This window comes from Camelina sativa, chromosome 13 (assembly GCF_000633955.1).
Source record: "Camelina sativa cultivar DH55 chromosome 13, Cs, whole genome shotgun sequence".
Classification (NCBI taxonomy): Eukaryota; Viridiplantae; Streptophyta; class Magnoliopsida; order Brassicales; family Brassicaceae; genus Camelina; species Camelina sativa.
Window position 1 is genome coordinate 7,354,267 of NC_025697.1, and position 12,316 is coordinate 7,366,582.

Genomic DNA, 12,316 nt, shown 5'->3' on the forward strand with positions numbered 1-12,316 from the left:
AGTTTACAAATGAAGTTTCAAAAGATAAAGATCGCGAAGAACGAGCAAGGCAGTCAGCCCGGACATTTGACGACCACGAGATCCATGAAAGCATGAAGGACGGAAAGAGGATCGAAGTAAGCAGAATTAATCCAACAGGTTAGAGAAGGTGGGCCATTCATCATGAGATTGCATCATCGCCACTAATTCTGTACAATCCGTCTCGAAACTTTGACAATCAACACTTGCCACCAGAAGGGATTCCATCGCCCAAATCAACGCCTGAACCTCCGAATGTAGGGAAAACGAGAGAATAAATTTTATTTTCTTTTTTCATTTACTTTTAATTTTGTAAATAGATAAACTTTCTAGCTTATATATATATTATAAACAAAATTCATTTCACACGATCTTCATAATCACTATAAATCAACTTCATAGAGTGTAAACATCAACAACAAAATGTCGAGAGCAAAAGACTATAAAGATTTCAAAGAAACTTTCAAAAGATATGATGAATATGTAGATGGAGAAATTTCATGGAATGAATTTGGTTTCTCAGGTTTACGCAAACGTTCCACTCCTATAACCAAGTCTGAAATCAACAAGATTTATGTAGAGCTTGGAACTCGTGATGAAGATAGAGTATTTGGAGGAGCTTACAAGTTTCCTGGTAATTCTCTTATTCCTCCATCTCTCTCAGTTAAACCTAAACCTAAAGATGTGATTAATGTGACTCTGCCAAAAGAAGAGTCTAATGTTGTAAATAATTCGGACAAGAACGAAAAGAAAACTGAGGATCAAGCTCAAATTGCAAAGGAACCTCTCGAAAATATAGAGATCAATGAAGATTGGGTTGTCATAGAGGATGACGATGATAAAGAGTTTGAATTATGTTAGCTTTTTGGTTATTGGGAATTCTTGCTTTTGATGTTAACTGATTCTTTTGTTTAAGATTTTCATGGATCTTTTCGTTTATGGAGCTTTGTTATTCTTTTTTTTTTTTGCGATATTTTTCATTTCAATGCGGGAAACAAACTAACGACTTGTACATACATTTCATATATTTAATGATAATAACACTAACGTTCTGTATTTATCCACTAAACTAAAAAAAAAAAAAAAAAAAAAGAGTGATTTACTAAAATTCTTTAAAATTAGTTAAGTAAATAATTAAAGGATTTTTTTATATAAAAAGTGATGATTCGAGCTATGAAACCCAATATATTGGGCTGAGATAATAAGGCCCAATTAAAACCTCGACGTGTGATACGCGTACACCTCACAAACGCCACGTGCTTCATCCTCAGTACATCTTCTTCCTCTTTTTTGTACCAAAAATCGAAGAAGACCTAGACTTGCTCACTAAGAAAAATCAGAGCATTCATCATCATCAGAACCGATTCAGATCTAAAAAGCCTCTTCTATCGAATCAATCGATATCTAGATCCGGAATGGCTCTCGAATGGGTTGTATTAGGCTACGCAGCAGCGGCTGAAGCGATCATGGTGATCCTCTTGACGATGCCTGGGCTCGACGCTCTCCGTAAAGGATTGGTTGCTGTGACTCGTAACCTCCTCAAACCTTTCCTCTCGATCATCCCGTTCTGTCTCTTCCTTCTTATGGATATCTACTGGAAGTACGAGACGAGACCTTCCTGCGACGGCGATTCGTGTACTCCTTCTGAGCATCTTCGTCACCAGAAATCAATCATGAAGTCTCAGCGTAACGCGCTTCTGATCGCGTCGGCTCTTGTTTTCTACTGGATTCTCTATTCCGTTACGAATTTGGTTGTCAGGATTGAGCAGCTTAACCAGAGAGTTGAGAGGCTCAAGAACAATTAAGAGCCTCCTTCCTTCTTCGTCTTTCGTCTTCAGGTCGTTTACTGTTTTTGTTTTTTTTTTTTTTGAACTCTTTGGTGTTTTCTCTACTTGAGTCGTTTTTTTAGGTTTTTGGTGTGTTTCAATGTTTGATCTGGAGTTGTAAGGATCCTAATATATATGTTAATCCGTGTTTGGTCTCTGAATTGGTACTCGTTTGGATTTTAATTAACTCTTAAATCTTCGCAATTGATGATGCTTTACGCTTGGAGAGAATTGTTTAATCGTGTTTGAAAACATCGTTAAAGCTCATCAACTAAGGGACTTACTCCAGTTAATGGAATAGGTGAATGTAATGTAGCTAATTAGGCTAAATTGCTCCATGAACATCTTGCAGAGGTGTTATAATCACAACTTTAAGTTGATCTCTCTCTATAAAGTATCCTTTGGGGAGTTTTAATTCTTCCTTTGTGTCTGTGGTGGGCACAAAAGTTTCAGTCTTTTGTTAGCTGAACCTAACAACCCAACTTTTCTCTGCAGGATTTATTGCAAAATTAACCAACTGAAACATCAAACATTTATTCAGCCAATAAATTAGAACCACTTTTAAACTTTTTCTAGCCGAATTAAACTGGGATTAAAACGGTTCTCTTCTAACAAAAATGAGAAGAATCCATTTTCTTTTTTGGTTCTTCCAAGTTCCCTGGAATGGATTTCAGTTTCACCATGAAAAGATATATTACAAGAATCATAGATAGTACTTTTTAAGACAAGTCACTTTCGAATCATAAAAAGACCCATGAGCATTTTTGCATGAAGCAAACACCTTGTGACCTGTTGTGGCTGAGACCATATTCACATTGTCCATCACAATACCAACACATCCCAAGTCTGCATCGCAGTTCAATGTGATAGCTTGATCGCTCGCTGATGACCCGTGTATTCTAGTGTAACGCACGTCGCTCACTTTCACTCCTTTGCCATTACCGGTCTGAGACTTTGGTCTTGCCAAATGACAATTTTGATATTTATTAGATGACTTGCCCTTTCCTCCATTTGTGCCACCATTGTGATAGCTCTGGTCGATTATGATAGGGTTTTCGGATGCAACCATGTGAATATCCATGAATGAGATTTTCCTAGCATATCCTGATCCGTTCTACCAAACACACTCGCACCAGAAACCAGATTTAGTTGAGGAATATGCTGAAGATTATGGGAGTATCATTGATGAACAAAAGAAAGATAATGGACAACCTGGTATGTCTTGATTCGGACATCGTTCTGAGTGTTTGTAAAAGTGCAGTTCTTTACCCTAACTTCTTCAACGGTTGCGAGATCTCCATTTACTCCAAGGCTTCCTACACTATAATATCAATCCGTACTCTCTATGATTAGTTTTTGCCTTTGTGTGTATTATATGATGATTGTTTGTGAATCGTGAATTTAAGATTCACCTGATGCCATGACCAGGGCCACAGAAAATGCCGGTTATGTTAATATCAGATGAACCACTATTAATGGCAATGCAGTCATCTCCAGTGGCAATCACTGAGTCGTGTATGTTAACTTTTTTACAGTTTGATATGTCAATACCATCGGTGTTGGGACTATCGCCGGGTGCAGTCATATTTAGATCCGAGACCTCGATGTTCTTTGAACAACTTAGTCCTACATGACTCCGAGGGCTGTTCAAGTGCCGGAGATTAGAAATCCTAAGACCATTACAGTTGTTGAAGTTCATTGCCTATGAAAACAAGTAAGAAACAACAATAAGTCAATAACTGATAAACGATTTGACCAAGGTTAATATATTTGAGTGTGGGAGGTCTTGCAAATGGACTTACGGAGGGGCGTTTATGAACGTTACCCCACCACAAAGAACCACGACCATCTATGGTGCCACCTCCGGTGACAACTAGGCGGTTGATACTGTCAAAATGAATCCATGTTGGGTATGTTCCCGCATACCAAGTGTAACTCGGTGCCACAAGATTACCTTTTATCTAATGTAAACAAATCATGCACCAAATCAATTAAACAATTGTTCAAGTTATGGTCGTAAACAAGCTAAAAATCAATTTCTATAAAAATCATTTTTCACATAAAGGTTGGACTTTTAAAGAGTTTGAAACTAAAGAAAGAAGAGTAAAGTAGTTCGTTATATATACCATAAAGGAGATAGAGGAAGAGTTGCATGGACCGACGAATGCAAGAGGCTTAAGCATGAATGTTTGCCCTTGAGGCACTAGAATCTTTGTATATTTGCCTTTACTTCTTCCTTTACATACAGCTTCCCATGCCTTAAGAAAAGCCTGATAAGAAAACATACATAACGCAAGCACATACACACTTAAGCAAAGATTATATATACCAATTTGATAGTGTGATGATTCTATTATATATATGCACCTTAGTATCATCGGTCTTTCCATCGCCAATAGCTCCGAAACTAGTGACACTTGTGAATCCAGGGCTTCCAACTCCGTTGTTATCCTTTCGAGCTTCTTCTTCTAAGCAAAAACCTAAATTGTTTATTCGAAACAAACATAACAAGACCAAGAACAACAAAGATTTCATCTTTGGACGAGCCGTCAACGTATGCTTGATGATGAGAATAAGTTTGAAAGATAATGCATTTCTATATTTATCTAAATGTATATAGGTTTGTATAAAGAAAGGTGGTTAATTGATAGATATTGCGTTTGTTTTTGTATTTTTTTAAGGTAAGCGATTATCGCTAATCACTAATTTTGTGTGCTATAGGTGGAAATTAGTCTTGAACTAAAATCGAGATATTTTGAAATCTTGATAAAGTAAGGAATCGTATATTGCTAAAAACATCATGTAACTTGGGAGGGAGAGAGTATAATTAACCGTTTTGTGTACGACTAAAGTAATAGTTTACTTATATGCTTGATTGTTTCAGTTTTTGATATAACTACAATGTTTGATTCTTTGAAAGAATGAATTATTGCTTATCTAAAAATAGAAATAGATTCATCATAACTCATAAAGAAGATACCTTTGATTAATTGAATCATTTATATGATTAATCGGGGTGCACCACTAATCTTTTATTTTTACAAGAATCTTTTGTCTAATTCATTTTACAGTTATATAAATCTGTCATTAGAAATGAAAATGACTAATAATACCCCAAAACATTCGTTCATATCATTACTAGTATACTTATATTACCAAAAAAATCATTTATTATTGTTGTTTTAATAATAAACGAATAAGTCATGGATGGATAAAACCGAAATGAAAATGACTAAACACCAAAAAAAATTATCAAACATTCGTTCATCTAAGTTTTGTTTCTTTAGTTAGATTTAAATATGAAATGAATAAAGATGAAATATATAAGTCGTGGATGGATAAAATACGAACGATAGAATAATATTTGCCATTTTATTCATTTTTGTAATATTGCGAAAAAAAAATGTGGTCCTTTGATTTTAGTTTTTAGCAGAGTAAATGAAAAACTTCTTATAAATTATATCCTTTAACAAAAAAAAAAAAACTTCTTATAAATTATAAAAACTTAAATGGAGCAATTTTTTTAACAATTTAATTTGCGTACCTCACAATTAGTGACAAACCGATCCGGTCCGATCTTAAGTGAACTAGTCAATTCAGAAACCAAACCAAAAGAAAGTAGTAATTGAAAGGAACAACACGCGTGGATCTAAAGAGAGTAAAAACAAGGAAGAGTACTTTAACTTTGCCGACTGAAAAAAGTAAGTGCGGTGTTTAATGGGTTTGTCACCAACTTTACGTTTTCTTACAAACGAAGACGAAACCCCCCCAAAAAAAAAAAAGAAGAAACAGTAAAATTGGAAGTTGGAAGGATAGAGAGAATTAAAAAAAAAGAAAAAAAAAAAGGAAGCATCTTTGGAGTTGTTGGGAGAGAGAGAGATATGGAGAGGAGAAAGGTTGTGATGTGTTGTGTATTATCTCTACTTGGTTTATTATCAGCTGTTACTGCCTTCGCCGCTGAAGCTACTCGAGTCAAGGTTTCTTTCTTCTTCCCTTTTGACACATCACTTTGTAGGGTTTCTGTTCTTCTTCCCTTTTGACACATCACTTTGTAGGGTTTCTGTTTTGTAGTGACTTGTCTCATGATTTTGAGTGGTTAATTTCAATCTCTCTATATGGTGGCTGATAGATAAACTCTCTAAAGAAGTTGTATTTATTTGTGGGTTTTGTCTTCTTTTCTTTTTATTTGAAATTCATTTTTGCCTGAAATGCGGTTTGAGATGAAAGGTTCAAACTCTCTAAAGGGTCAATAGTTTTTGTAAGTACTATGTGGTATACTGTTGTTTTTTTTGGTGTGTCATGTTGGTATATTTTGGTAATTGCATAATGTATCCATATGTTATAAGTCACATTCCACCTAAATTCCACTTAAACCAAGTCTTTATTCATAAGTATTTCTCACAATTCATTTATGGGTTTTGGAATAATAATATCATGTTACATTCAGTTTATAGAACAAAGTTACAGCCTTTCGTAATTGAGTTTTATGTATTGATCGATTAAGTTGAAAGATCTTTGATTAGTCATAAGGATTCTGTAGGGTATGTAAATGAACGAAGTTCTACATTACTTAAACTTGATGAAATTCTCTTGAACTAAGTTGTTTGTTAGTAAGTTCTTGAAACATTTTTTTTGTGTATTTTCCTAGCCAATGGTTTGTATCTGGTTTTGTTTTGTGTAACGTTTCAAACTTGGTCTAAAAGTTTGTTTATTCTCATTTTTGTCTTAAATCGACACAGAGATCTCAAGTCAAGGTTACCACCGAAACAAATTCAATAAAAAAATGCAGCTATCCAAGAAGTCCAGCTTACGATCTCGGCTTCACTTCAGCTTTCTCTCTGATGATGGCTCACATGATAGTCACTTTCTGTTATAGAAAAGGTCCTTCTATCTCCTTAATCTGCTTTGTTTTTTCCTGTTAATTCTCTCATCATTTCTTGTTCCTTTGTTTGCTGTAAGTTTCCTACTTGTAATATGCTTACAGCTAATGATTTCGCATTGCTTTAGGTTCACTTTTGTAATAGCTTTGCTTGTGCTGTTTACTGGAGCTTCATTCAACGATGAACACACCGAGGATTCAACGGATTTTGTTGGTCCCTACTTTTGCTACATTGTGAAACCAGGCGTTTTCTCTATCGGTGCTGTGCTTTCGCTTGTTACTACTGCCCTCGAGATTGTCTACTATTTATCTTTGAGCTCAACAAGTAAGCATGATGTTGCTGCCACAATGACACCGGCGAACCAAGGAGCAGGTATAGCAATGGGGCAGGCTCAGATTCCAGAGAGAGTCGAAGATCCTGTCTTTGTTCATGAGGGTACTTACACGAGGAGACAGTTCACTTAAAACAGACAAGGCGTTGCTTGTGAAGCACGTTTAGGTGTAGGAGGGCATAAAGAGTAAAAAGGGGTTTGTGTTTGTGATTCTTGTATGTGTCAAATTTGGGCTTTACTATGGGTTTCCAACTCAAAACCAATTGGCAATGAGTAGAGAGACCCTAACCCTTTATATAATACTCAAGTCCCTTTACATCTATCAGATGTGGGATATTTTCTCCACAGTATGTGAGATTAAAGACTATGAAAACTTTGTAATGATTGCTAATGTTGTTGGAAGTAGAAAACCTTGGGGACCCTAAAAACGTCACTTGTTATGCATTGTGTAGTTTTTTTCTTCTTAATTTGTTTCTTTCTTATTTCTGTGAGTCAACAAATCTCAAAAATGGTTATGGAGAAGTGTTCGTCTGAAACAATCTGACCCTAAATAAAAGATAATATGGTAAGGTGACATTTTCATATTTTGGAAACCATATCTCTTGTAATATCTATCCACCGGTCCGACCACACACGTTTTGGCACGTGCTTTTGAATGAAAACAATTTACATACGTATTTTCAAAATTTATTCTATCCGAGTGATTAGTGAACCGCAAAATGGAAATCATCATAACTAAAACTTTTGTTTTCTTTAAAACTAATCAATATATATTACTAAGTTTGTAAATTTGATACAAAATTTGACACCATATGTATCAAAATTGAGCATAACGTGAATTGGTTCGTTATTGGTATATTAAAGTTTGCAGAGAAATGTGAATGATATATTATCCACCATACGTTAGTGGAACAACCACCACATTCTCTACCCAACCCGCACAACAACCAGTTCTCACAATCTTGAGTCTAATAATATGCTCCCCACTTCTCATTTATAAATAAGATTGACATACAAATTTTTCTTAAAAGCATATAGAAAAACATATCTGTTTTGTTTTCTGATTATTATTCATAGCATTAATTTACTGTAAAAATTTTCAATAATGGTTGTGAAACTATACGGACAGGTAACGGCAGCTTGCCCACAAAGAGTCTTGCTTTGTTTTCTCGAAAAAGGAATTGAATTCGAGATTATTCATATTGATCTTGATACATTAGAGCAGAAAAAACCAGAACATCTACTTCGTCAGGTAATTAAAAAAAAAGTCATAAACTAATTAAATCGTGTGTACGTTTTGTATATCCAATATAACTATTGTTTTCTTGTAGCCATTTGGTCAAGTTCCAGCTATAGAAGATGGAGATTTCAAGCTTTTTGGTAACATCCTATTAATTAACATCACTTTACAAATTTTTATTTATTTTACTATCATTTATATTTAGTGTTTTTGAAATTTGGCAAAGAATCACGAGCCATTGCGAGATACTACGCTACCAAGTACGCAGACAAAGGCACCAACCTTTTGGGCAAGTCACTAGAGCACCGAGCCATTGTGGACCAGTGGTCCGACGTTGAGAGCCATTACTTCAACGCTCTAGCCCATCCCATTGTGGTTAACCTAATCATCAAGCCTAGGTTAGGTGAAGAATGTGACCTCGTTTTGGTCGAGGAGCTCAAAACGAAGCTCGGAGTGGTCTTGGACATATACGAGAACCGCCTTGCTTCGAACCGGTTTCTGGCTGGTGAAGAATTCACAATGGCTGATTTGACTCACATGCCGGCGATGGGGTACTTGATGAGTATAACCGATATAATCCAGATGGTTAAGGCTCGGGAGAATTTTAACCGTTGGTGGGAAGAGATTAGCGCTAGACCGGCTTGGAAGAAGCTTATGGAGATGGCTGGTCACTGAATTAGCTCGAATGTATGATACTATGATGATTGGAACCAATTACGCTTTAATACTTTCTGTTTTTTTGTTTGTTTGTATCTGTATTGTACCTTTCAAAGTTTTAATAACAAAATCAATCTATGTTCTGTTTTCATCATGCATACATTACTAGACAAACTACGGCTTATTGTTACTACTTACTAAGTAACAAGTTTCAATTTACACTCATGAATATATATATGGAACATATAATTTCATTATAAAAACAGAAAAGTATAGTAATTTGTAGTATTGTCTTTGTTGGCAATAGTAGTTTTGTGAGGATGTATATTATATTATTATTACAAGTTTCTGAGTTATTATAGTTTTTTTTTTCCAATAGTTTATGAACTTAATATAGCTTCATATATATCATTCCTATTCCATGTCAATTGTTTAGTTTGTTTTCGTACCATGACACTTTTTAGATAGCTTATGCTTAGCCAATCCCCATGAATATATGTTACTAGTTTTCGAATTTAACTTCTTTGTATATATATCACAAAACTATTTCTTCAACCAAAAACTTTATATTCCCTCATTAAGCCAAGAGAATTAGATAACTAAAACAAAATTAAAAAATTACTTTTTTACATACAGAAAAATAATGTAACATTATAAGAATTTGGTTTCCCGGATTAATATGTATAATATTAATATTAGTTAACATGATAAATTCGACCCTAAGATTTTTCTTAATCACAAAAAGCGCTCTTAGGTTGTTTGTTCCCACTTTTAGCTCTCGCTCATATCGACAGTCTCGAACTTGAAGTCTTTAGTATTGATTTAGCATAAGCCAATGGCAGTGCTGCAATTTTCTTGGCTTTTCCCACGTAAGCTCTCTTTGTGAAATTGTTGTAATCATTGGCTTCAATCTCGTCCAATATTCTCCTGTACAATAGCAGCGACGCCCATACCTGAAACATTGTAGCCAAGCTTTCAGTGTTAAAAATCAATTGAATACAAAGTTCTGAGGGGGAAAACGTAATGTAAACAGTAAATTGCAGCTGTAAAGACACTTACCGGCCATCTACTAGCAGCACTGAGCTCGGTGACGCCTTTCTCAGCTTCGTCAAAGAACATTCTTGCTCGTTTAAGCTGCATTCTCATGAAGTTTCTCCATTTATCAGTGACTTTTCCGGCGAAAATGTCTTCATCTGAGAGACCAGCCTGAGCCAATTCGTCTTGAGGTAGATAAACCCTTCCTCTTCTCGCACTGATCAGAGAGAGAGCAAAACAAGTTTAGGAGAGAGGTGTGAATCAAGAAACCAGTTAAAGAGAGATATGTGAATCAAGAAACTTGTTTTAGGAGAGACATGTGAATCAAGAAACCGATATGTGAAACCAAGAAACAAAATCTTGAGAGTTAAGGAAAAAAGACTCACTCTTCGCCTACATCTCTGAGTATGTTGGTAAGCTGATTGGCTATCCCAAGGGCCAAGGCAGCGTTGTAAACACTTTCCGTCGTTGCTTTCGACTTAGGATCAATTCCCATAACTGGAACACTCATCAAACCAACGGTTCCCGCGACATAGTAGCAGTAAAGGTAGAGATCATCGAAGTTCTTGTATCTCGATTTCCTCAAGTCCATTCTCATCCCTTCGATCATGTCTCTAAATGGCTGTAAGACAAAGAAACATTAGATCAAGATTTTATAAGGATTGAATGCAATTTAACCTGTGAAATGAAACAGCAACGTAAGATAAGACAGAGTGAGGCTGACTGACCTGAATATCAACCGGGTATCTAGCAACTGTATCAGCAAGAGCAGCATCAAGCATATCAAAAGGGCGGCCACGGAAAAGATCTTCTAACCTTGCTTCCCATCTATCTAACGCCATGGGAGTTATATGTGAAGCATTAGGACCGTCAACGAGTTCATCAGTTCTTCTACACCACACTGCACAATAAAAAAAAAGTAAAACCATCAAAGATGAGATGAGACCAATCAAACATTAAAAAGGGTCTTGAGCTAAACTGCTAACATTGATCCGCATAAGTAAATCTTATTTTAAGACTATTGGGCCTAGAAAGCCCATTAAACCCCATATTAGTAACTAAGCTATTCAATTTACTTGGCTCTTAATCCTAAAAGCTTACAACACTAGGTGCTTCATGGACCTTATCTTAAACACAAGCTAACTTGAGATGTTTATGTTGCAGCATGTGTGTATGTTTCAAGGAATCTATTTCAGCATCTTAAAACTTCTTGCAAACCAAGACTGAGAGAGCAAGTGATCGATTCTAAGTTTCTAACATATGAATATGTTTTGGGATTGGATATAATCATAATCTCCAGTCTACTTTGAGCATCACTTTATCCTACAATCAAAACCAATGATAACAATGCAGTAACTCACCGTAGATAGCCCAAATAGCCTTTCGCCTTTCGGGTGTCATAAGCAAAGTCCCTGGCAACAGAAACATTTAGGATTCAGAAACCAAACATACAAAGTCTCCATCACACCAAAGCCAAACAAGAGAGAATGGATCCTAACCGAGATAAAACGTTTTAGCATATTCAGCGCAAACTTCGCCGCAACGATCATAAGCCTCACCCAACAAACTCAAACTACCAGGAAGAACAACATCTTGAGGCTGCTTCTTGACATCAAGATCATAAGAAGAAGATCTAAGCTGTTTGTTGACCAAAGCAGCTTGTTTCAAGACAACATTGTAAACCTTCTCTTCAGATGAGAGGGCTATCTCCCCTGAAGGACTTGCAACTAAGCTTGAAGACACAACACCACTTCTTCTTCTTGTGTTCGTAACAAGAGAAGAAGAGCTCCATGTTGTTGTCTGCTTCCTCATACCTTTGTTAAGTCTCTGATTCTGACAATGAGAGAAGATTCTAGAAGACTCTAGAACCCTTACCAACCCACAATTATTCATTGGGTCTGGATTTGGAGAAGGAGCTGCAACCCATAACACTGCTACAGAAGAAGAAGACATACTCAAAAAAGTTTTTGAGAGAGAAAAAATCTCAACTTTTTTTTTCTTCTTCTTTGCTTGTTTAGTTTACTCTGTTTCTTCCACTTGGAAGAATCAAAAATCCCAAAATTTCAGTGAAACCCAGTATTTGATTTTGGATCAAACTGGTAAATTTCAAAGCTTTCCTGCAAATTGAATAAAACAAACAAACGAGTTGATTAGGAGAAATCGAGATCTCTATACAAAGCCGAGGAAAAAAAAAAAAAAAAAACCTTAATTTCTACAAAGCAAGCAATCGATTTTTTTGCATAACAAAGAGACAAAAAACAGATAACGAGAAGAAGATCTTCAAAAGCAAATGAACAAACACAAAAAGAGGAAAAAAAAAAAAAAAAAA

At 35.7% G+C, this 12,316-nt stretch overlaps 5 protein-coding genes and 1 pseudogene across 6 annotated transcripts in view; 4 read left to right on the plus strand and 2 right to left on the minus strand.

Annotated features, from left to right (window-relative positions):
- LOC104735750 lies at positions 442 to 827 on the plus strand (annotated as a pseudogene).
- On the plus strand, positions 1,300 to 2,050 carry LOC104735751. Its single transcript, XM_010455599.2, has one exon. The coding sequence runs from the start codon at positions 1,434 to 1,436 to the stop codon at positions 1,821 to 1,823; it is 390 nt and encodes a 129-aa protein (XP_010453901.1). The 5' UTR covers positions 1,300 to 1,433; the 3' UTR covers positions 1,824 to 2,050.
- On the minus strand, positions 2,406 to 5,476 carry LOC104735754 (probable polygalacturonase At3g15720). Of its 2 annotated transcripts, XM_010455602.2 has the most exons (7): positions 5,389 to 5,476; positions 4,212 to 4,324; positions 3,971 to 4,114; positions 3,647 to 3,805; positions 3,257 to 3,546; positions 3,057 to 3,165; positions 2,406 to 2,958 (listed from the first exon to the last, which is right to left on the minus strand). In XM_010455602.2, exons 3-7 carry the CDS (start codon positions 4,025 to 4,027, stop codon positions 2,548 to 2,550), a joined length of 1,026 nt encoding a protein of 341 aa, XP_010453904.1. In that variant the 5' UTR covers positions 4,028 to 4,114; positions 4,212 to 4,324; positions 5,389 to 5,476; the 3' UTR covers positions 2,406 to 2,547. The 2 variants fall into 2 exon arrangements, with proteins under 2 accessions (XP_010453904.1, XP_010453903.1); XM_010455601.1 differs by lacking the exon at positions 5,389 to 5,476 and having other exon boundaries at positions 4,212 to 5,270.
- On the plus strand, positions 5,315 to 7,499 carry LOC104735753. Its single transcript, XM_010455600.1, has 3 exons — positions 5,315 to 5,821; positions 6,584 to 6,761; positions 6,851 to 7,499. The coding sequence occupies exons 1-3, from the start codon at positions 5,726 to 5,728 to the stop codon at positions 7,186 to 7,188; spliced, it is 612 nt and encodes a 203-aa protein (XP_010453902.1). The 5' UTR covers positions 5,315 to 5,725; the 3' UTR covers positions 7,189 to 7,499.
- LOC104735755 (glutathione S-transferase F12-like) lies at positions 8,075 to 9,106 on the plus strand. The gene is made up of 3 exons (XM_010455603.2): positions 8,075 to 8,307; positions 8,387 to 8,435; positions 8,522 to 9,106. The coding sequence occupies exons 1-3, from the start codon at positions 8,161 to 8,163 to the stop codon at positions 8,968 to 8,970; spliced, it is 645 nt and encodes a 214-aa protein (XP_010453905.1). The 5' UTR covers positions 8,075 to 8,160; the 3' UTR covers positions 8,971 to 9,106.
- The window catches only part of LOC104735757 (phytoene synthase, chloroplastic), a 3,727-nt gene continuing 940 nt past the window's right edge, over positions 9,530 to 12,316 (minus strand). The window contains exons 2-7 of the mRNA XM_010455604.2: positions 11,487 to 12,104; positions 11,349 to 11,399; positions 10,716 to 10,888; positions 10,374 to 10,609; positions 10,012 to 10,204; positions 9,530 to 9,905 (exon numbers count right to left, since the gene is read on the minus strand). Coding sequence (XP_010453906.1) covers positions 9,735 to 9,905; positions 10,012 to 10,204; positions 10,374 to 10,609; positions 10,716 to 10,888; positions 11,349 to 11,399; positions 11,487 to 11,940 — 1,278 coding nt within the window. The 5' untranslated portion in view covers positions 11,941 to 12,104 and the 3' untranslated portion in view covers positions 9,530 to 9,734. The remainder of the gene's footprint in view (positions 9,906 to 10,011; positions 10,205 to 10,373; positions 10,610 to 10,715; positions 10,889 to 11,348; positions 11,400 to 11,486; positions 12,105 to 12,316) is intronic.